Source organism: Dama dama, chromosome X (assembly GCF_033118175.1).
Source record: "Dama dama isolate Ldn47 chromosome X, ASM3311817v1, whole genome shotgun sequence".
In the NCBI taxonomy this organism is placed as follows: domain Eukaryota; kingdom Metazoa; phylum Chordata; class Mammalia; order Artiodactyla; family Cervidae; genus Dama; species Dama dama.
This window is the reverse complement of record NC_083714.1, coordinates 23,335,846-23,358,266: the sequence shown is the minus strand read 5'-3', so window position 1 is coordinate 23,358,266 and position 22,421 is coordinate 23,335,846. Positions and strand designations below refer to the sequence as shown.

The following is a 22,421-nucleotide window of genomic DNA, read 5'->3' as shown; positions in this document are numbered from 1 at the left end:
GAGTCCACCCAAACCCATGTCTATTGAGTCGGTGATGCCACCTAACCATCTCATCCTCTGTTGTCGTCCCCTTCTCCTCCTGCCTTCAGTCTTTCCCAGCAACAGGGTCTTTTCAAATAAGTCACCTCTTTGCATCAGGTGGCCAATGTATTGGAGTTTCAACTTCAACATCAGTCCTTCCAATGAACACCCGGGACTGATCTCCTTTAGGGTGGACTGGTTGGATCTCCTTGCAGTCCAAGGGACTCTCAAGAGTCTTCTCCAACACCATAGTTCAAAAGCATCAATTCTTCTGTGCTCAGCTTTCTTTATAGTCCAATTCTCACATCCATACATGATCACTGGAAAAACCACAGCCTTGACTAGACGGACCTTTGTTGACAAAATAATGTCTCTGCTTTTTAATATGCTGTCTAGGTTGGTCATAACTTTCTTACCAAGGAGTAAGCGTCTTTTAATTTCATGGCTGCAATCACCATCTACAGTGATTTTGGAGCCCCAAAAAATAAAGTCAGCCACTGTTTCCCCATCTATTTCCCATGAAGTGATGGGACCAGATGCCATGATCTTAATTTTCTGAATGTTGAGCTTTAAGTCAACTTTTTCACTCTCCTCTTTCACTTTCATCAAGAGGCTCTTTAGTTCTTCTGCCATAAGGGTAGTGTCATCTGCATATCTGAGGTTATTGGTATTTCTCCCGGCAATCTTGATTCTGTTTATGCTTCCTCCGGCCCAGCATTTCTCATGATGTATTCTTCATATAAGTTAAATAAGCAGGGTGACAATATACAGCCTTGACGTACTCCTTTTCCTATTTGGAACCAGTCTGTTGTTCCATGTCCAGTTCTAACTGTTGCTTCCTGACCTGCATACAGGTTTCTCAAGAGGCAGGTCAGGTGGTCTGGTATTCCCATCTGTTTCAGAATTTTCCACAGTTTATTGTGATCCAAAACAGTCAAAGGCTTTGGCATAGTCAATAAAGCAGAAATAGATGTTTTTCTGGAACTCTCTTGCTTTTTTTGACGATGTTGGCAATTTGATCTCTGGTTCTTCTGCCTTTTCTAAAACCTGCTTGAACATCTGAAAGTTCGTGGTTCACGTATTGTTGAAGCATGGCTTGGAGAATTTTGAACATTACTTTACTAGTGTGTAAGATGAGTGCAATTGTGCAGTAGTTTGAGCATTCTTTGGCATTGCCTTTCTTTGGGATTGGAATGAAAACTGACCTTTTCCAGTCCTGTGGCCACAGTTGAGTTTTCCAAATTTGCTGACATATTGAGTGCAGCACTTTCACAGCATCATCTTTCAGGATTTGAAGTAGCTCAACTGGAATTCCATCACCTCCACTAGCTTTGTTCGTAGTGATGCTTCCTAAGGCCCACTTGACTTCACATTCCAGGATATCTGGCTCTAGGTGAGCATGAGTAATCATACCATCGTGATTATCTGGGTTGTGAAGATCTTTTTTGTACAGTTCTTCGGTGTATTCTTGCCATCTCTTCTTAATATCTTCTGCTTCTGCTAGGTCCATACCATTTCTGTCCTTTATTGAGCCCATCTTTGCATGAAATGTTCCTTTGGTGTATCTAATTTTCTTGAAGAGATCTCTAGTCTTTCCCATTCTATTGTTTTCCTCTATTTCTTTGCATTGATCACTGAAGAAGGCTTTCTTATTTCTTCTTCCTCTTCTTTGAAACTCTGCACTCAAATGGGCATATCTTTCCTTTTCTCCTTTACTTTTCACTTCTCTTCTTTTCACAGCTATTTGTAAGCTCTCCTCAGACAACCATTTTGCTTTTTTCATTTCTTTTTCTTGGGGATGGTCTTGCTCCCTATCTCCTGTACGATGTCACGAACTTCCATCCATAATTCATCAGGCACTCTGTCTATCAGATCTAGTCCCTTAAATCTATTTCTCACTTCCACTGTATAGTCGCAAGGGATTTGATTTAGGTCATACCTGAATGGTCTAGTGGTTTTCCCCCACTTTCTTCAATTTAAGTCTGAATTTGGCAATAGGAAGTTCATGATCTGAGCCACAGTCAGCTCCTAGTCTTGTTTTTGCTGACTGTATAGAGCTTCTCCATCTTTGATTGCAAAGAATATAATCAATATCTGATTTCGGCATTGACCATCTGGTGATGTCCATGTGTAGAGTCTTCTCTTGTGTTGTTGGAAGTGGGTGTTTGCTATGACCAGTGCGTTCTCTTGGCAGAACTCTATTAGCCTTTGTCCTGCTTCATTCTGTACTCCACAAGGCCAAATTTGCCTTTTACTCCTGGTGTTTCTTGACTTCCTACTTTTGCATTCCAGTCCCCTGTAATGAAAAGGACATCTTTTTTGGGCGTTAGTTCTAGAAGGTCTTGTAGATCTTCATAGAACCATTCAACTTCAGCTTCTTCAGTGTTATTGGTCGGGGCATAGACTTGGATTACTGTGATATTGAATGGTTTGCCTTGGAAACGAACAGAGATCATTCTGTCGTTTTTGAGATTGCATCCAAGTACTGCATTTCAGACTCTTTTGTTGACTATGAAGTCGGTCAAAATATCTGAGATGGAGGCCTGTTTGTCCAAGCAGGCTAAGAAGCTTGTTTCAGTGCACGTTCTGCTTCTCTGTGTAAAGCCCTTCTGAGTAAAGCTCTACCTGGCTTGTAAACAGTATTTAATCAGTGGTTCCATTTGGCCAGTGTTGACTCAGCACTTCCTGTGGAATGGAGCTTTGTGAGCGTGTCCCAGGCCTCACGCTACAACTGGGGGCACCTGCCTTTTCTCTGATGCATGAAAGCAGTCTCATTAACTGGGCCTTGTGCCTCACTATCCCTCTCCACCTGAAGCACCAAGCCATACCCCCTGTTCATACTTTTCTTTCTTCTGCTATGCCCATGGCTATTCAAGGAGTATTTATTGTGCACCTATTGTGTGCGGGGTGCCAGACTGTACACTTGAGCCCTTGGGCATATCCTGTCTTCTGTGATTTCGGGTATGGAATTTGGTCTTCCCTAACCAGATCTTAAACTCCCAGAGGACAAGGGCGTGAATCTTCTACTCCCTTTGTTTCCCTTTAAAGCCCCTGAAACAGAACTCAGCTCAGTGATGGGCACGTGGGTAAATACGTGGGGACTTGACTCCTAGGCTCGAGAGTTCGGGGCAAGCTCTTGCTCCAGGATAGTATGAGACCAGGAGCGTCCACCTCAGTCAACAGTGTGGTTTCTGTACATGTCTACTCTTGGGGCTCTCATACTCTGGGAAAAGTGAGCAACGGTTCCAGCCCCCTCCATTCTCCTTTAGTCTCTCTCCACGCATAGCCCCTTGTGTCCCATTCACCTGCCTTCCAAAGGCACTTCACGTCAGCAACCATAAAGACTGAATAGCTGGCTAATCTGTGTATCTGTTTATTATTCTGCTTATTTTCTGTCTTTGTTCCATACGCACTCGGCCACATCCTGGTTACCTTCTATTGTGATTTTCTGAACAGGCAAAGCTTGGAGTAGGCCTCTTCTCCCTACACAGCCTAGGAGCTTATGAAATGCCTCCTGATGGTGGCGGCAGTGAGAGACACTGCGGCAGGGGCGCCGAGGCCCCCACGATGAGCCGCAGCTGTACTGGGGGTCACTCAGTTCCTTTACCTGGAGTTCTCAGCTTTTGTCTGCCTCTTGTTTCAGGCCCACCTGCCATTTGCTGTCATTGGCAGCACAGAAGAACTAAAGATAGGTAACAAGATGATGAAAGCACGGCAGTACCCCTGGGGAACTGTGCAAGGTGAGTGAATCTCCGGGAGCGGGGCTATGCTCAGCAATCCCCTTCTGTCTGTCCCTTTGCTTGTCCCCCGCCACTATGTGATCAGTTCCTCCCTTGTCCCCAGTTTCTACTCATTCATCTTGGGCCTCAGGCATCTCTAGGGGTCACCAGCAGGCAAACTTTGGCTCCATACCTGGATTCTCTGCACTGAGCAAGCTCTTTGTGTCCAATGGAGAAAACATTCCTAAAACAAAAATAAATGTACTTGCAGTAAGGTAGGACAGAGAGTATGAGAAAGCAGGTGTACCCACTTGAGTGTATGAGATGTACAAGAACGTCCACAACAGTGTTGTTCGTGATAGCAAATAGAAACAACCCAGAGCCATTAAAAATAGATTGGGTGAATTGCAGAATGTTCAAATAATGCAATATTATACAACAGTGAAGATGGATGACTATACATCCACAGCAGTGCATCTCACAAACAGCACGTTGAGCTAAGTAAATCATAGACAGATACAAGCTGTATGATTCCATTTATATGGAATCCAAAAGTAAGACAAAACTGAACTTTAGGAATTCATGTGTAAATGGTAAAACTATAAAGAAAAAAGGAAAAAAGGGTAATCCCCCAAGTCAGGATGGTGGTTAAGTCTTGTTGCAGGGAAGGAGAGGCATGAATGAGATCAGGAAGAGACATAAAAGGGGACTTCCCTCGTGGTCCAGTGGTTAAGACTCTGCCTTCCAAAGCAGGGAATGCAGGTTCAATCTAAGATCAAACCAAGATCCTGCAGTGCAGCCAAAGTTTACCAAAAAAAAAAAAAGGAAGGGATGTCTAGGGAGTTGGTAATGTTTCACCTGGGCCATAGATACTTTGGTGTCCTTTTTTTTTGATCCTTTAAAAATGCATTTCAAGCATTCTTTTGTTTGTATTCTTACTTTGCAATTTAAAAACAGACTATTGCCTATAGGCTTGAGAAAATTCCTTTTGCAGTCTGCCTGACACGTGTTAAGTAAGGTACCCTTGGTACTAGTCAGGATTACTATATGTGAAAGGGTGGTTGGTTTACCATAAACTCATCCCGTGTCCACGTCACGTCAAAGGCCAATATCCTCTAGGGCACGCCAGAGACCCTCTGGTGATAGCTGGCTTTTCCACGGGTAGGACCACGCCGGTCATGACAGCCATGCTGACTTTGGGTCTTCTTTACCATTTGTGCTGGGGGCTGTTCCTCCCAGAACATTTGCAAATGCTTTCTGGACCAACAGTCCCACCCTGGGAGTGAATTTTGGAGTCTAAGAGACAGGAACCTGAGGCAACATGAGGAGAAGCTAACAGATATGGTCCCAGTGACGTCCCCTGACTCAGACCACCCCGCACCTAACCAACAAAGAGGATTTTCAAACTGTTTCTTACAAGTTGGAGGAAGAGAAACTATGCATTGTCCGAGTCTTTGAGCAACCTTGGAGCCACTCCTTCTGACTCCACCGGGGCCTACTCTCCGTGGATGGAGGACGAGATGGTGCTGGGAAGTTGCCTGGCTGATACGCTGATACATTTTATGAAGTGGGGGGCTTTTTCCTGAAGCCAGTGGATCTTAAGCAGAGGGGTTACATGAGCCCAACTGCAATCTGCTGTCACCCTGCCCCATGCTGTCATTCCAGACACCCCCTCCACACGGCCCCCACGACCTTCTCCCAGACCTGTGAAACAGAATCTGGGGTAACTGTGCCTGTTCATCTCAGATGCCATTATCCCAATGTGGTCAGGCCAGACACCCCCCACTCCAGCAAGGTGGAACCATGCCTGGAGACACTCTGCTGGTCACCATTGCTGCCATCAGGCCATTATTCACCCTTTAAAAACACCTGTTTTGAAGCATCTACCATCCAGATGGGCTACACTTGTGGCTCACATCCCTGCTTATCACAACCATCTAGCCATGTCCTAGTTCTACACTCTCATTCTGTGGACTTTGATACCTGGTCATAGGCTTTGCCTATCCTTTAGATGACCTGGATTGGAATCCTAACCCTGCGACTTCTAGCTGTAACATTGCCTAACCTTAATGAGACCCTGCAAGGATGTGTCCCTTATCCGCCTGCTGAATTCCTAGTCTTCCTTCATGAGTCATCCTAGGGCTCTGTCCCCTCTTTGGTAGTCTTCATGCTCCCTGAAGTTCTCAGGACTCCCTTTTCTGGACTTCTGTGGTTCCCTGGCTATATGTCTCATGTCGGTAATTTTTGCGTTGTATTGCATTTGTGTGTTTGCATCTGTTCTTCCATTAAACTGGAAGCTCCTATGGGCAAGACCCCATGTGTATGAATTCCCAGTGCCTCATACTATCCTGGAGACAAAAGATTCTGCAAGTATTTATGAGACAGATGGCTGAATGTCCATTTGCCATTGTCCTAAAAGTGGTGCGAAGCAAACATTCCTGTGAGTGTCTGATGGGTAAATTTGAGTTGAGTCTAAATGTCTACCAGATGTCTTCTTAGATACTTTTATGGTATTGCTGTTTTCCATTACTGAGGGATGTCACTCTTATAATTTTTCATCTGCCCTTTTAGTAGAAAAACTAATTAGAAGGCAACATCTCGAGCTCTATATGCACAGGTGAAAAGGTGGTGTCACCATTAGACATTTCACCTCTTGTTTTGTCCATTTCTGCTTCTTCTGGCCTTCCTTTCAATGGACTTTGAATACCTCAACCCCTGCCATGCAGTTGAAAATGAAGCCCACTGTGACTTTGTGAAGCTGCGGGAGATGCTGATCCGAGTCAACATGGAGGATCTCCGAGAGCAGACCCACAGCCGGCACTATGAGCTGTACCGCCGCTGTAAGCTGGAGGAGATGGGCTTCAAGGACACCGACCCTGACAGCAAACCCTTCAGGTACCTCTCCCACCAGTCCTACCCAGCTCAACTCAGCCCACCCGGGGGCAGGGGGAGGCCTTGCCCTGGAGAATTCACAGGCGAGGCAAGACACAGGAGCCCAGACCTAGCGCTGGAAGGCTAGGTCACTCGCCAGCTCCATTTGCCTGGCCCTTCTCTGCCCTGGGACACCTGCCAGGGGATGCTGTGGCATGGTGGGCTTGGTAAGCCCTGCTGCCTTGCTTATAAGAATGGGGGCGGGGAGGAGGCCAGGGAATGGGCAAGGCCGATGGTCTCGCTGCCACAGGCATTTGCATGGTAGCTGTGAGCCCTGAGCCTGGGCCTTGTGCTTTAACATGGCAGTTTATGCCTGCCCGCTGACCCACATTCTTCATCAGGTTCCTACTGCTCTGTCAGGTTTTCAGTCTGTTCTTTACCCCTCTCCCCATGATCCAAACCAGGTGGGACCTGGCAGCAGTCACCACACAGGTATTGATGAACTTTCAGCTCTTCATTACTGCCCTTTAGCATTTGTGTTCAAGTGCAAGGTTTGTTTTGACCACCAGATGTGAATAATCGTTGACACCTCAAATCAGAATCTTAGATGCTTTCAGAGAAGAGGAAAGTTTTTGAAAGCATTGCTTCAAATGCTTTCAAATAACTATGCTGGTGGGAGCTATGTGAATAAGTATCTGATCGATATGCATAATATGTGATGTAAGCCTCACATTGTAAATTACCATGTCACATGTAGTGCCCTGTATTGGAACATTTCAGGAAACGTCAGGCCTTGATAAACAAGTAAAGGGCTTGCTTGTGGGATAAGAAGGCCTTCAAATGGCCTCTCAGATCCTACAAAACCTGTTCATAGCAGAAAGCCAGCCTGGAGACATAGAATAGCCTTTCCTTTGGGAATGTCTGGTTCCGGAGGGGTAAGTTCACTGCCCTTCATGGACAGGGACTGCTGGAGCCCCTGGAGTTGAAGGAAAACGTGTTGGTCTCTCTGATGGGCGTTCCGTTAGCTTTCTCCCTCCTACCCTTCAGACTGCTTTAATCTGCATCTGCGGGGGAAGAGGTGTCCTCTAGTCCCCTCCTCTCCTCCTCGGCTCCATCTTGACTACCTCTGTTTCTCACATCTTTGCCTTCTGCACGCTTTCTCTGCTGGCTCCTTTCCGTCTTGTGGGCAGACATTCTTATCGTAAAAAACTCTCCCTCACTCTGCTCCTTGTCACCAGCCTCTGCCCTGTCAAGGAGTTTGGCTGCAACAGGAAGGAGAGAGAATGGTTCTGTATTTACTGGCTTCTGCTCTCATCATGCCACTGAGTAGAGAGGCCTCTAGGTCAGCAGTCACATATTCCAGTGTGATCTCTGAGCCCCATCTCCTCTTTTTTTTTTAAAGAATTTTTTGAATGTGGACCATTTTTAAAGTCTTTATTGAATTTGTTACAATATTGTTTCTATTTTATGTTTTGGTTTTTTGGCTGTGAGGCATTTGGGATTTTACCTCACTGATCAGGGATCAAACCCACACCCCCTGCATTGGAATGCGAAGTCTTAACCACTGGTCCACCAGGGAAGTTCCCCATCTTTTTGTTAAAAATCTCAACACAGTGCTTGATACTCCTTCCCGCTCCCTCCTTCCTGAATTCTGTCTGTGGTTGGCTTTTCTAGCACTGGTCTCTCTGGTTAGAGTCCTCTCTCACACTGCTTTACTCCTTCTCAGCCTCTTCGGCAGATTTGTTTCATTCAACTTCTTCCTTTCCGTGTTCTTTCCGAGGGCCTTTGCTACTCTCACTCTTTGTGGCTGGTTCTTTCTGCTCTCACAGTCCTAAAGACCATTTAGAAATAGATCACTCCTAAGTTAAAATGTTACTTTTGAGCTCAAACCCAGTGATCCCACTGCTTACTGGGTATTTTCAGTTGGCCGTCCATAGAGGATGTATCTGAAACTCAAGCTGTCTCAAATTTAATTCATCTCTTTCCCTCTTAAACGTACTCATTCTCCATTCACCTGAATCATCTTTGACTCCTCCTGAGTCCTTGGAGTTCTGCTTCCCTCACTGGTCTCCCTTTCCTTCCCAGCCTTCACATTAAGATCCCTTCTTTCTTTCTTTCACTGCATCCAGGTCTTCATTGTAGCATGCAGGATCTTCATTGTGGCTTGAGGCCTGCTGTCTGGTTGTGATGCACAGGCTCTAGAAAACGCAGCCTTAGTAGTTGCTGCCTACAAGCTTAGTTGTCCCAAGGCATGTGGGATCTTAGTTCCCCAACCAGGGATTGAACCCATGTCCCTACATTGGAAGGCAGAGTCTTAACCACTGGATCATCAGGGAGGTCCCAAGATCCCATCATTTCTTACTTTGATTGTTGGAAAGTCTGTCCTTCATGCAATGCCCAGAGTGGTCTTTCCCATTTTCAAATTGGATCAAGTCAGCCCTGCTTAAAATGTCCAAGTCTTAACAGGGCGGCCAACGCCTGCTCTCTCCTGCAACTCTCAGGAACCTTATCTTCCACTACTCCAGCCACATGGGGCCATGCCTGACACCCCAGGTATATGCCATTCCTTCTCCACATGTGCCTTTCCACAGGGTACCCTCTTCAGAGCACCTACCCTCTTCTTCTTCACCAGGCTAACTCCTAATCTATAAAACTAAATCCAGGCCAGGGTGGGGGGGAGGGACAGGGAGACATAACCTAGGCATCTCCCACTGACTGGGAGTTCCTTGATGGCAGGCACATGGCTATTGGCTCCAGGTATTGAGTGACTAGCATAGTATCACTTAATTCTGTGTCCAGGACATGGTAGAGTCTCATCAAGTGTTTGTTGAACTCACTCATTAATATGGTCAGTTTCAGAGCCAGGACCTGGCGGCATAGTGCAGATGGAAGGACCTAGATTATGAGAGGAAACCCAGCATCAGGTCCCAGCTCTGCCTCTAACTTGCTGTGTGATCTTGCTATGTGTCCGCCTCACTTCTCTGGGCCTTATCTGTAGAATCAGAATATAGAAGCAGGTGTTCCAAGTCACTCCCAGTTCAAAGCCAGGTGCCCACAGCTCTGTGCTTCTGCTTTTGCATGTCTCCAAGAATTGAGGAAGGGAGGGTAGGGGAACCCAGGGAGGATCATTGGGGCTGTTTTTCATTGAAGAAGAGCCATTCCAAAGGCAGGGAAATTAACCTGACCATGTTTGCAGTTTACAGGAGACGTATGAGGCCAAAAGGAACGAGTTCCTAGGGGAGCTCCAGAAAAAAGAAGAGGAGATGAGACAGATGTTTGTGCAGAGAGTCAAAGAGAAAGAAGCTGAACTTAAAGAGGCAGAGAAAGAGGTAAAATGTGGGTTGGTGTGCTAGGTGGGAAGGAAAAGGAGGCTGAACTTAGGCAAGACAAAGGTTTCTGCCCCAAGAGAGCAGCTGGGGGAACCTTGGGGCCTCAGGCGGGAATGGGACACAGCATCTGTAGCCCTGCCTTGGCCGGCACAGAGAGGCTGTGAGATCTGTGTCTTTTCCATCCTTCAGTCCCCAAGGCTGGGATGTTTTCTCACTCTGTTATTTAATTCTCTAGACCCCCACTGTCCCATATAGTAGCTGCTAGCCCTTGTGGCTATTAAATGAACTGAAATTAAATAAAGTTTAAAACTCTATTTATCATTTGCATTCACCATATTTTAAAGGCTCAATCTTCATGCAACTCAGGGCTATGAGATATTAAATATTTCCATCACCGCAGAAAGTTCTATTGGGCAGCCCCGCTCACACTTGGGACCTGACATTGCCCCTCGAGGTCAGGGGCAGGCTGATTTTTTTGCCCCCCTTTCTGGGAGTTCATAGCTCAGAAGGGACAGTTGATCACTTTCTTGGCGGTCCTGCCCCATCCTGCCTGCTCTGATGGCTTTGGGGAAAGATGGTTCCAGGGAGTCCTGGGTACCGTGTTGAATCCTAAGCCAGTAACAGCAGGTGTGTTTCCCAACCCACTTGAGTATTCCGTTCCATTTCATGCTAGTGCTAAAGAACATCGGTGCAGCTCTAGTGAGTTTTTAACTAAGGCTTGATGGTCTATCTGGACTTTAGTTAAGCCGTGACTAGTAGACTGCAGTTAGCCCTCGCACCATTGCCTTGCCTCCAAGGTCCCACTACTGATTCCCCTACTGCTGCCAGATTAATTGGCCTCAGCCACAGTTTTGGTCATGTCAGCAACTGCTTCAGCTCTCTAGGCCTTGAAACCCATAAAGAAAGGCAGCACTTAATTACTTCCCAAGTCTCTTCCTCTTTTAATCTGCCAAGACTCTCCAGTGTTATTGCCAAAGCCCATGGCAAGAGAGTTGACTTCATTTCAGTTTCACTTTTCAAAAGAAAAATGTCACCTGGAACTTTTAGGAAGAGAGGTAAGGTGATCTCTTGAATGAATGAAAGGCCAGTAAGCAAAAGCCAGGTGGACACCACTGGTCAGCAGAGCTTCTACCAGCAGCCTACCCTGAATGACTAGTGGGAGCTGGTTGACCCAACAAGTCTGTCATCCACCACCCCTTACTTGGTGACAGGCCCAGATACCTATAGGACACCCAGCCTCCTCCACGGTATGCTGTGAGGGCTGCAGAACCCTCCATTCCTTCCTGAGTCCTCAAAAGAGACTGAAATGATGCTTGAGCTGCTCTTACTACTCAGGATACTTTATCACATTCCAGTTTGTTAATCACCTACACCCCCAATGTGTGTGTGCTCAGCCACTCAGTTGTGTCCAACTCTTTTGTGACCCCATGGACTGTAGCCCACCAGGCTCCTCTGTCCACCGGATTCTCCAGGCAAACATATTGGAGTGATTGTCATTTCCTACTCCAGGGGATCTTCCTGACCCAGGGATCCAACCTGCACTCCACTCCATTATTCTTGCCTGAAAAAATCCCAAGGACAGAAGACGGGCCACAGTCCATGGGGGTGTAAAGAGTCAGACACGACTGAGCATGCATGCACACACACCCCTAATTCCCTGATCCACTTATCACAGTAACATGCTAGAACATTGTTGCTCTTCTCCTTTGGGTTTCTGACTCTATTCAGGGCTAGCTGAGCCTCCCCTTGGTCAAAGCTGAGGTTTCCACATTCATTTCATTTTCTAAAGTTCTTGTCTTTCCTTCCACATCCATGGACAAGTGTTTTCATTGACCAGCTTCAGTACTGTCAAAGTTTTCTCTGCAATCTCCAATGAGCCTCCCTGGTTGGAGAGGCTAAGAAAAGGCAGGGGCCCCTTTCCTATTGAGAGATCTCATTATATGATCACCTGAAGATTGCATTGACCTTGGGCAAGTTCCTTAACTTCTCATACCTTCTGTTTCCTCATAAAATGCAGATAATAACAGAACCTGCCTCATAGGGTTGTTGAGATGATTAAATGAGTTAATACATATAAAATGCTTAGAAAAGTCAGTACCTGGCCTACAATAAGCACTCAATACATGTTCTACATTATAACTGATGTTATTATTTTTCATATGTAGTAACTGTGGGGACTCTTTTAAATAAAATGCTTGATTTAGACAGAATGCATGGTTCCCTGACCATATTCAGGAGCAGAAATGTGGAGATAAAATGGCAGAAGAGAACCATTCAGAACATGACGCCCTTTGGTGACATCATAGCTGTCCCTGGCAGAAATGTCTCCTTGGATCCCAAGGTCCTTCATGGTCACAAGCCCGCCAATCCCCACCCCACCCCCACTCCATCCCTCCACCCCCCGACCCGTGCTCTGCTCAGCTGAGCTCTGCTCTCCCCAAAACCCCTGTGCTTCCCTGCCAGCTACATGAGAAGTTTGACCGTCTGAAGAAACTACACCAGGATGAGAAGAAGAAGCTGGAGGATAAGAAGAAATCCCTGGATGACGAAGTGAACGCTTTCAAACAGAGGAAGACGGCGGCCGAGCTGCTCCAGTCCCAGGGCTCCCAGGCTGGAGGCTCACAGACTCTGAAAAGAGACAAAGAGAAGAAAAAGTAAGTGGCAGGCTGCCCTGGGGTGAGGGCCTCTTTCTGCTCCTGCTCATCTCCTCAGGCCGGTAACAGAGGCCAGCTGTGGGCTGATAGGCTCCTTTGGGCCCCTGGACCTGGTCTTGGTGTCCCCACAGGCCCCACAGATGCCCTACATCTGAGGAGCTGAGGGGAGGTGAGGGCTGTGTGTGGCCTCAGAGGACCAGCCCCTCTGCTCCGCCCACTTGGGAAAGTCCTGCCAACTCAAGGCAGAAGGAGAGGGAGGGAAAGGGGAGGAAAAGCAAAAGGCAGGTGAGAGAGTAGAAAGAAGAAAGGCGGAAACGATGAGAATCTGTGAAGTTACAAGAAGGAGATGAACAAAAAGAAGGGCAGAGAGAAGGTAGCAGAAGCCTCTGGGCCCCCTCCTGTGGAAGGGCTCCCAGGCCAGCTCGCTCATCCTATGCCTGAGGTGGTTCAGCCCTGGAGCCTCCCTCACCCCCCTCAGTTCTAAGGGCTGTGTCCAACAGAGTTTAAGCACTGCCGCTGAAGGCTGCAGCCCAGTCCTGGTTTCTCACCCCTTCCTGTCCCTCCCTCTTGGGTGCTTAGTTGTCCCCAGCCTGGGGTGCTGGGAACTTGGCAGGGAATCCTCAGATGCTAATATCCTCTGCAGGCCCCACCCTCCACTGGGGAACGACTGTACCATCCGTCTGTTTCCCCTGGGATTTGGCGACACAGGACGTATGGGCTCCTGGTTACCGTGTGGGTCAAGAATGCTGACCCGAGCCCCAGCCTCGCTTGCTGGGGTTACCCATTCCTCATCCCAGAACCAGAGAAGAGAAAAGCATTTCCGACGGGACCTGTACAACAGCAGGAAAACATCTAGTGGTCCCTTGCGCTCTAGTTGTTTGGGCAGTGTGACTGGAGGAGCCAAACTAAAGTGGTCTGAGGATCTACAACATGGCCATCGTCACTGCCTTCTGTTCTTAGCCACTTTTTGCTGGACTCCACTGCTAGTTACTGGCCAGAAGGAGGAAACATCTTCCTTTCTTCTCTCTCCTGGCTCATCACTTAGGAATAAAGCAGTACCACATTTCACCAAGAATAAAATGCAACAGTAAAATATCTTAACTTTGAAGGCACTAAGTTTTGCCATCTGATTATTCTTTTTTCAAAAATGTCATTTGGGCATTTTCACCAATTAGTTCAGAGATTTTTGTCACGTAGTCACAACACTGTATGTCAAAGTCACTGACGATCTCATTTTTTTTTTTTTCGGTATTACCTGATAAAATTCAACTACCCCGAACAAAGCCTCTTTGGACACACTCTATATTAACTGACCTGTAATGGTGTGTTAGTTGTAGCAGCAGGAATGGATTCCTATTTTTAAGATCATAAAAGTCTAAATTAGTCTTCCAGCTCTAACCTGCTGCTTTCACAGTCCCGTGGTGTTTGTTAACAGGATCCCAGGGGCAGTTTCATAGCCTGCTGGCCGGAATTAGGAGATTCATTTGTTGGGACCCCACTGACACTCAACTATATAAATAGTCCCCATTGAGCTGTTCAGTGGAAGTTCTTCCCAGACCAGGCTTTCTCCTGTTAACTTTGCCTCCAATTAACTGACCACCCCCCACCCCTAGGCCAAAGACCCCACATAAGGAGACATGTCTCTCCAGTCTTCCAGGAATATTTGGAGCTGGTGATGGCACCCTTTTCCAATTTTGAGATGAGTGAAAACCTCACTCACACCAGGCACATCCTATTAACAAGAGAGTCTGACAAAACAGCCTGCTCTCTTCTGTACTTTCAAATATATGTGTCTGCTGGTCTGGGCTTCTTACGTAATTCCCTGAACAGTTGCCTAACCTCCGGAAGACCCATCTTTAGCTTGGTGTCACTCTGGTCCCATGGTGATGAGGTGGGGAGGGGGCCGGGTGAAGGGCGGAAGTGGGGGTAGAAGGATTTCTTCTGGAGAGATGGTGGTTGGATTTAATAGAGTCATCTATTGAGAATTTCCTTTGGCTGCCCTTAAAGAAGTTAAGAAAGAGTATTGGTGTTTCAGGGGATTCCTACCAGCCCGCCCTCCCATCTTCCCCTCCCCACTCCTCCTAATCTCCTTTGACCTCTAACTCTTCATTGTTTGCATCAATTCATAATATTTGATTTCTCCCCAAGCTCATTCCATCTTCATCAGCTTTTACTGTTTTACAGTTAACTCTGCTGTTTGCTGCATGCTGCATGATACCCAGGGCCCTGGTAAGCTTTATTAACTCTAAATAGAACTGGCAGTGGCTTCTAGAACACATATCCCCAAGTCTCACCCCCTGTCCAACACACATACCTAATATCAAAGAAGCTGCCTCATTGTTCTGGCCGGTTTTCTCTTGTGACTTATAATATTAGGAAATAGTCTGGTGTGATTCCAAGTGTACATGTGCAATATTTGCCTTCCTGATTAAAAGTGGGGTGTTTTCAGACTTTTCTACCTAGCCTGGGTGGAACCTGTGATAGGTATTTGAGGTTTCCATTTTAGCCATTTTTTTTTTCTTAAGGAGAAAAAAATTAACTAACCTGTTACTTTCAAAATTAACTAACCTGTAGTGATGAGGGGAACTGTTGGGCTCACAAGCCTTGTCCTGCAATGTCACGGTCAGCTTTGAGCCCCAGGTTTGGGAAGGTTTCAAGTCAATGGAAACTTGCTTCTCTGTTTCCCTCTGGTGGCTGTTTCTTATCTGAGGGGTTCAAATTTTCTAATTTCATTTGGCTATGTAGTCTCTCAAAACCAGAATAAAAGGGGAAGAAAGTGAAGAGTTAAATATTATAGAGAATTCCTTATACTCTATCTACAAGTACCAACTTCATGAACACCTCTGATAAGGAGATAAGCAGGTAACCGTTAGTAAGATGCATTCCTGAGGGCTAGGTGTTATGTCAACAAGAGTAAATAAAGCAGCCCCTGGCATCACATAGTTTATAGGTTGATTATAGCAGTGATTAAGCTTCCATCTATTTTACTAGACTTAGGTAGTGAGTGGGGAGGAACACAAATATTTTCAATCTAACCTAATTAGGCATATTACCATTTAAAACTTTACCATAGAAACTTTCACATAGGAACAAAAGGAGAGGATCATACAATCGAGTCCATGTACCCACCCCCCAGCCCCCAAACAACTCTCAACATATGCCAGTCCTGTCTCATTTATTGCCCCCAAATTGGCTGGATTACTGTAAAGCAAAACGCATCTCATTTCATCTGTCACTACTTCAACATGGATCTCTAAGAGCTAATGACTCTTAAAAAAAATAACCACAATGCCACCATTATCACACCTCCAAATTTAACAATTCATTCGCATAAAATTTTCTAGCCCATGTTCAGAATACCCTGGTTGTCTCATAAATGCCTTTTACATTTGGTTTGTTTGGATCGGGGAATATAAAATATTGGGAAGACTTCTCCGCACTCACCGTGGAGTTTATGATTTAAATGGAGAACCTGCTGTTTGTCACCAAAATAATTGCTGCAGCTACTGCTCCGGGGACTTTGGGCAGCTGGCAAAACATCCTACTTTCAAGCAAATCCCGAAGAGGAAGTCCATAGGGGCTTCTGAAACATAAGGCCCATGAAATTGGGCCAAAGAAAACAACCCTAAAAGAACAATGAAATGATTTCTTGTCTGGCTTAAAGGCAAGACTTGGAGCCCTGTGCACTGACTTGAATGAAAGCTAGGAAGACACAGTTCCTGGAGTGTATGTCCATGGCTGCAGTCCTAGTGCCCAGCAGAGTGGCTGATGCTCGGTTCACATGTATTTCCTCGGTTCCCCTATTTTCAAGGAGAAAAATAGGAAAGATGCATCCTGCTCAGTTAGCTTTCAGTTCATGAAACACAAATTAACGTGGTTTGACACAGTTTTGTTCAGCTTTCCCCGAGTAAATCATTGGTAGTGGCCATTACTAAAATGAATCCTTTCAAAACTATAATTAAAGCCACACTTAATGATCAAGAGTCAATTGGCAAACAGTGGGAACAGCCAACCCCAACCCTAAGCAGGTTGGCTTTTTCTGGCATGCTTCTCCCCAGCAGACCACAAGAGCAGTTCCAAACCAAATAGAGAGATTGACGCCTGTAGCCGTCTGCAGTTGCAACAAAACGCTTCCTCTGTGGCCCACACACAGTTGTAGGTACTCTGGCCTGGGGGGCGGGGGCAGAGTATGGTATATGGACAGTAGGCCTAGCAAAGTATTTCAGCCTTCCCAGGCCGCCCAGGACATAAGCCCTTGCAGTGTTCTATAGGTTTCTTTTCCCCTGGGAAGTAGACAAGGAAGAACAGGAGAGCTGAGCTTTCATAGGACGTTCTAATACTATTCAAAGTGTTTTTCCGCACGCTATCTTATTTTCACATTACGACAGTCCTGTGAGGCAGAGGAGGAAGGTGCTGATCTTCAGTTCACAAGATGAACAAATGGAGGCGTGGGGTTAAGGGATTTACCGAGGCTGACACAGGGAGTTATTGGCAGAACTGGAATGAGAATGCAAAACGAGTTCTGGTATAAACTGCCATTCTCATGCGTGCGTGTGTGTGTGTATGTGTGTGTGTGTGTGTATTCACTCTGAGGAAGCGACTGTACAGATAGATTCAGCTTATGCTTTTAACTATCCCTCCCCAATATCTTTAATGAGAGAAATGTGTTCAGGTAAAAAAAATAAAACCAGGGGCTTGGGTCCACAGGCAAGGAGTTCTCAGGGACACTGTGGTGAGGAGAGTCACAATCAAGCAACCCAGGGATTCGGGCTCTGCTCCTGTGGGTGTGACTCTTTGTGACCTCGGGCAAGTCATTTGGCCACGCAGTGTTTCTCAGCCTCCTCATAAGTTAAATGGGGACCAATACAACTTGCCCCCATTTATGTCACAAGGATGAAGTTTGAATGGGAGAAAGTTCAAAGTGCAGAGTGAACACAAACCAATGGATTTCCATTGTTTGGGTTTCCAGGTGACTGTGGTTAGACCCTAGTGCAGAGGCCAGTCACCACCTCCAGATACTTCTCAAACAGATCTTGCCCCAGGGGACCAGTTAGTGGACCTGGGCTCTTCAAAGGTGAAACCTCTACCCCCTTGGCATTCACTGTGGGGTGAGGCCATCACTGGTTGAGAGCCTGGCACTCTGTGCTGTGGCCTGAGGCCACTTGAAGATTTGCTGAAGGTGTTCCTGTACAAGGTGTCTGGGTCAGGAGCGCTAGTCAGGACCTAGTCATTAAGAAGAGAGAAAAGGGATTCTTGTGGCTCTTGATTATTTTGCTTGCTGATGCCATGACAATTGCCACTCAGAGGTGTGTGAGGGTGAATGAGAGAGAAAGCATGTCCCCAGAAGCCAATGCAGTAAGACCTTAAGACCATCTAACATAGCTATATTCTAATTTATCCATCAGTCATGACAATTTTCTTCTAACCTTTGTTTTGTTTTTTACATTAATCCATCCATTCATTAACCCAACTTCTCTTTTCATTTTCAGTTTGGGCTTCCTGTAGACGCCCTTTTCCTGCGCAACAGAGCTGGGCCTCCCTTTCTCTAATTCCCCCTTAACACGTCTGCGGGGCACACAACCTGTGCCCTCCCCTTTCTTCCTGCCAAGGTTTATAGAAGCCCGAGAGTCTGAGGACCTTGTCTGGCCTCTGGGCAAGAAGCCAGCAGTCACGTGGTTTAAAGCTGCATCCTGCATCCCAGTGCCCCTCCCAGCGCCCCCAGCCGGCCACTCCCCGCCCCATCTTTGACTGTAACATGTGCAGGGGTTCTGCCTGCTCCACGGCACCACCAGCTTCCCTGTTCCAACTCCGAATGCTGTTTGTTCCCCCGAGGTATTTGCATCCAGCCTGGCTGGGTGAGCAGCAGTCAGCAGGGCTTTCCCCCTTAGTCTGCAGTCACTTGGCTTCCCCACCCACCACTAAGCCCCTAACAGGAACCACAGCCTCTCCTCAGAGGGTTCCAGAAGGAGATTCTTCGGTTAGCCCAGCCCTTTCCAGTTTTGATTCACTCAAAAGTGACTGCACTCAAACTCTGTTAAGAACCTGGAATGAGTTTATTTGCACCCAGCCCTTCCCAGACAACACGACTGCTGAAGAAAATAGCATAAATGTCCCCTCTCTGTAATTCTGAGTACCCCACAGATGCAGGAGGGAGAATAAACCTGAATATTAGTACCAGCATAGTGTCTTATGGAATTGTTATGAGGTGTCTCACATCTCCTTTGTAATTTCCCTGAGGATGCCACACCATCCCAACAAGGCAGGGCCAGTAGCAGGTGTAAGCATCCCGTGTCATAAACTGCCAGACTGAGTGGTTCAAGAATTAGTGTTTTTAGTTTGGCTTTGAGGAATCTTCCAGTCTATTTATTTGGTGAATTTGATGATGATGAGTTTCAATCTGTATTTTGCATGTGTCCCCCAATAAGAAGAAGAGGTGAGACTGTCAGTCGGAGAAGAGAAAAGAGATGCTGTGCCTTGGAAGGTCCCTGACTTTGCCTCTAAGGATTTGATATTTGAAAACTTCTAGCCTGGATTTGTATAATGGGGCCTCTCTGATAGTGGCTTTGGGAACCCCTTTGAAGTTGAGAGCCCTCCCTTGTCAGGGCCATGAGGCACACTGGACTTTGGTGTTTGACCAGTGAGAAAGTGAGAGCTGGCGGTGACTGGCAATGATCCCTGGCTAACACGCCGTTTCTCTGCCCTTCCTTTGCAGTAATCCATGGCTGTGTACTGAATAGTATTCCCCGCTACAGCTGGACTGGACTCCACTTAGCCTTTTAAGCCAAGGTTCCTATTGTAACTGACAGCTTTCCTTTGGGGTGCCAGGCAGCCGGGTCCCCGGCCCCTGCCATGTTCTTCCACTTCAAGCCCCACCTCTTCTTTCTATTTCTGCCTCACGGTCCCATTGGCATTGACCATGACCTTCTTTTTTATTTTTGAGATTTTTATTTTTTGGTCACTTGCTTTGAAAACACAATCGAACAAGGCTATGCCAAATTTTCAGGCCTTTTTGAAGTATTGAGAATGGGGAGGGGGTGTTCTCTTTTCAATAATAGATAATAACAGGAAACAAAAAGTAGAAACAACGGAAAGCAAACGAATGCACACACTTTATCTTTTTTTGTTGGCAAAGCAAGAGGGCAGTTTTGAGATGTATTGTTTGGTGAGTCACTGACTGGTGGGTGGCCAGAAGCAACTATGAAGGTGATGCTGCCAAAGCAGAAGCTAGTTTCTTGAGAAAATCCAAGTCACACAGTGGAGCATTTTAGGAGACCCTATGCTCGGAGATTTAAAAGCCAAAAAAAAAAGCTTGGATCCTCAGCTTGGCTCAGGGAGATGCTGAGTTAAGGCTGTCAAGTCTCCTTGGGAAAGGCTTCTTGTTTGCAGCTTTGACCAGTTTCACAGCTGCTTCCCAAGAATCCCAAACTTAAACAACTAATGGTCTCCATCCCCCCCCCCCCCAGTAATTATTTGCATCACAAATAGGAGGTCCCCTCATTTACATTTATTTACAGATTAACTACTTGAGGTTTGAGTGGTTCTGAAAACTTCAAAAGGTATTAGAGCCACCCAGACTTTGAGAGACCTTCAGAGACTAGGCAGGAATTTTGTATGAAGAGAGACATTTGGGTCCAGAAGACAGGTAGGACCCATTTTTTGTAAGAGGAAATCGAGGTGCAGAGAAATAAAGGGACTTTGCCAGAGGTCCCAGGGCTGTTTCATGGCAAAAGTCAGGCTAAATTCAGTGTCTTCTGAGACCCGATCCATTTCACAAATGGATTCAATCTGTTCATGTTCATTCCTGGAGACAAGTCTTTTGATGTTCAGGAGAAAATGAATAGTATTAGAGCGCCTTTGAGGTTTTTATCCCATAGAAAAATGTTCAAGGATGGGGTGGGCAGGGATGGGCAAAGCAGAGAACTCTAGTCCCGCCCCTGAACTGAGTGCTTCTGCTGACGATAATAAGAGTCATGGACACCTCTTAGCTGCTCAGCTTTCCTGGGAGTCTGGAATGAGGCATGTGAGTGCGGAAGTTTAACAGGTGCTAGAGATGACCCTTGTCATCAAGGAAGTTTGGTAAACAAAAATATAACTTGTATGTGAACATGAGACCTTTAGAAACTCAACCAAGGCTATGTAAAATAATTAAAATGCTTATTGTATCGGGTAGCTTGTCTCACTGTAAACAGAAAATTTTTTTTCCTTCCTCAGTGAAAAGATTTTTTTACTGAGTATAATTGTTACTATTAAAAAAAATTACTGTAACACTCTGTTTACTTCTGGTGAAACAAAACCAGTCATTAGAAATGGTCTGTGTCCCACCCCACCCCACCCTGGACTGGAATGGTTTTCCTGAAAAATCCCCATGTGTACACACACACACCCACCTCATTTCTTTTAAGCCAAGAAGTTTGCTTTTCCAAAATGCAGAATAGATCACTTTTGGTTTCGTTTATGTTTTTTTTGTTTTAATCATTTGGCATTCACGTGTGGCTGTCAATATGTGCTTTTTTTTTTTTTAATTAAAACAAGAAGCTTGAAACTGATGTTTGGTGTTCTTAAAACCTTCTCAAAAAAAAAAAACCTCAGCAGATTTTCCAGTGGTGATGGCCCATCAGTGACCCCATTTCTCACCTGTCTTCTCCATGTATAATCTGTGCTACCTCACACTGCCCACCTTCCTGACCCTGTCTTACTTTGAATGTCCTTTTTCTTTGGCTAATTTCATGTTTTCTTTCTCTTTCCCTCTCCAGCTTTTTTTAATCTTGTCTTCAGCAGCTGCACTAAGTCTAAAGGAGAAGACTACCATTATAGAAGAGTTAGGGTTTCCATATTGTCTCAAACCAGAAACCAACCAATTCCCTCTCGTTCCAAATTGTGTGCGTATGCACGTGTGTGCATGCGTGTGTACACACACACACACACACACACACTCTCTCTCTCTCTCTCTCTCTCTCTCTCTCAACAAGTGTTCATGTGTCCAGGCAAGAAGCTCTCTCCCAACTTACATGGTATTTTAAATGGAAGTGTCTTATCCTAACCTAACAAGGCAGGAAAAGATCCGTCCGAGCTGGAGAATGGACCCAATGTAACCTCAGAGAGACAACTGCAGGATGACTCACCCAAGTGTAAGTGACTGAGGCAGGAGACCTCAGCTGTGGGTGTGGAAGTACTGTTCACAAGTTTTTCATTTGAGTTTTCTGTTTTTCCTTTTAAACACCATTTCTCCAGTTCAATGGGTTGATTGTCTACAGCCACTATTAAACATTTCTGAATATGGACGAGAAAGTCAAGCAACATTCATATCTTCTTCAGCATTCACAGACCTTCTGCAGACCCCCTCAGCAAGTGGGGCAAGTGGATCTACTAACATTCAGGTGGAGAAAGGAAAGGAGAGATGGGGGAGCTTAAGCTTAGTGAGAGCAAAATTGCTCCATTCAGCCTTCCAAGGCCAGTTGGGGTTTTGAGAGAGGTTTCTGCTCAATGTGGGACCTGAAGAGAGAGCTTTGATGTTGATAAATCTACCCTGAATTCATTGGTTTAACTTGGATCGAAATGCCATGTGAGTGTGCTCATCCCCATATAGCCCTATGACCATTGCCATTCCACTGTCCCGTGTCTCTTGAGAGAGCCTCTTTGCATGTTTTCCAGAATCTGTGTTCATTCTTCCTTTCTTCTCCTTTGTTCTTTTTGCTCAGAGATGTGACCAGTCACTGCCCCTCTGGGGCTGTCATTCGCCAGGAGAAACATCCCAAAACCAGCACTGTTTAGCTTGATACCTTTCTAATGTCCATGTCAATTTTCAATAAAATTCAAAGAAATGCTCA

The 22,421-nt window shown here is 45.9% G+C and overlaps 1 protein-coding gene across 7 annotated transcripts in view; it reads left to right on the top strand.

Annotated features, from left to right (window-relative positions):
* SEPTIN6 (septin 6) overlaps positions 1–22,421 on the top strand; it is a 75,245-nt gene extending 52,824 nt beyond the window's left edge. For 2 of the 7 annotated variants that reach the window (XM_061137209.1, XM_061137208.1), the window contains 6 exons: positions 3,665–3,761; positions 6,467–6,635; positions 9,808–9,940; positions 12,404–12,594; positions 14,762–14,823; positions 18,084–18,771. In XM_061137209.1, the coding sequence (XP_060993192.1) occupies positions 3,665–3,761; positions 6,467–6,635; positions 9,808–9,940; positions 12,404–12,594; positions 14,762–14,823; positions 18,084–18,154 (723 nt within the window). In that variant the 3' untranslated portion in view covers positions 18,155–18,771. Of the gene's footprint in view, positions 1–3,664; positions 3,762–6,466; positions 6,636–9,807; positions 9,941–12,403; positions 12,595–14,761; positions 14,824–18,083; positions 18,772–19,306; positions 20,764–21,347 lie in introns of those variants that run through there. The other 5 variants (XR_009692040.1, XM_061137213.1, XM_061137212.1 and 2 more) reach the window with 5 other exon arrangements.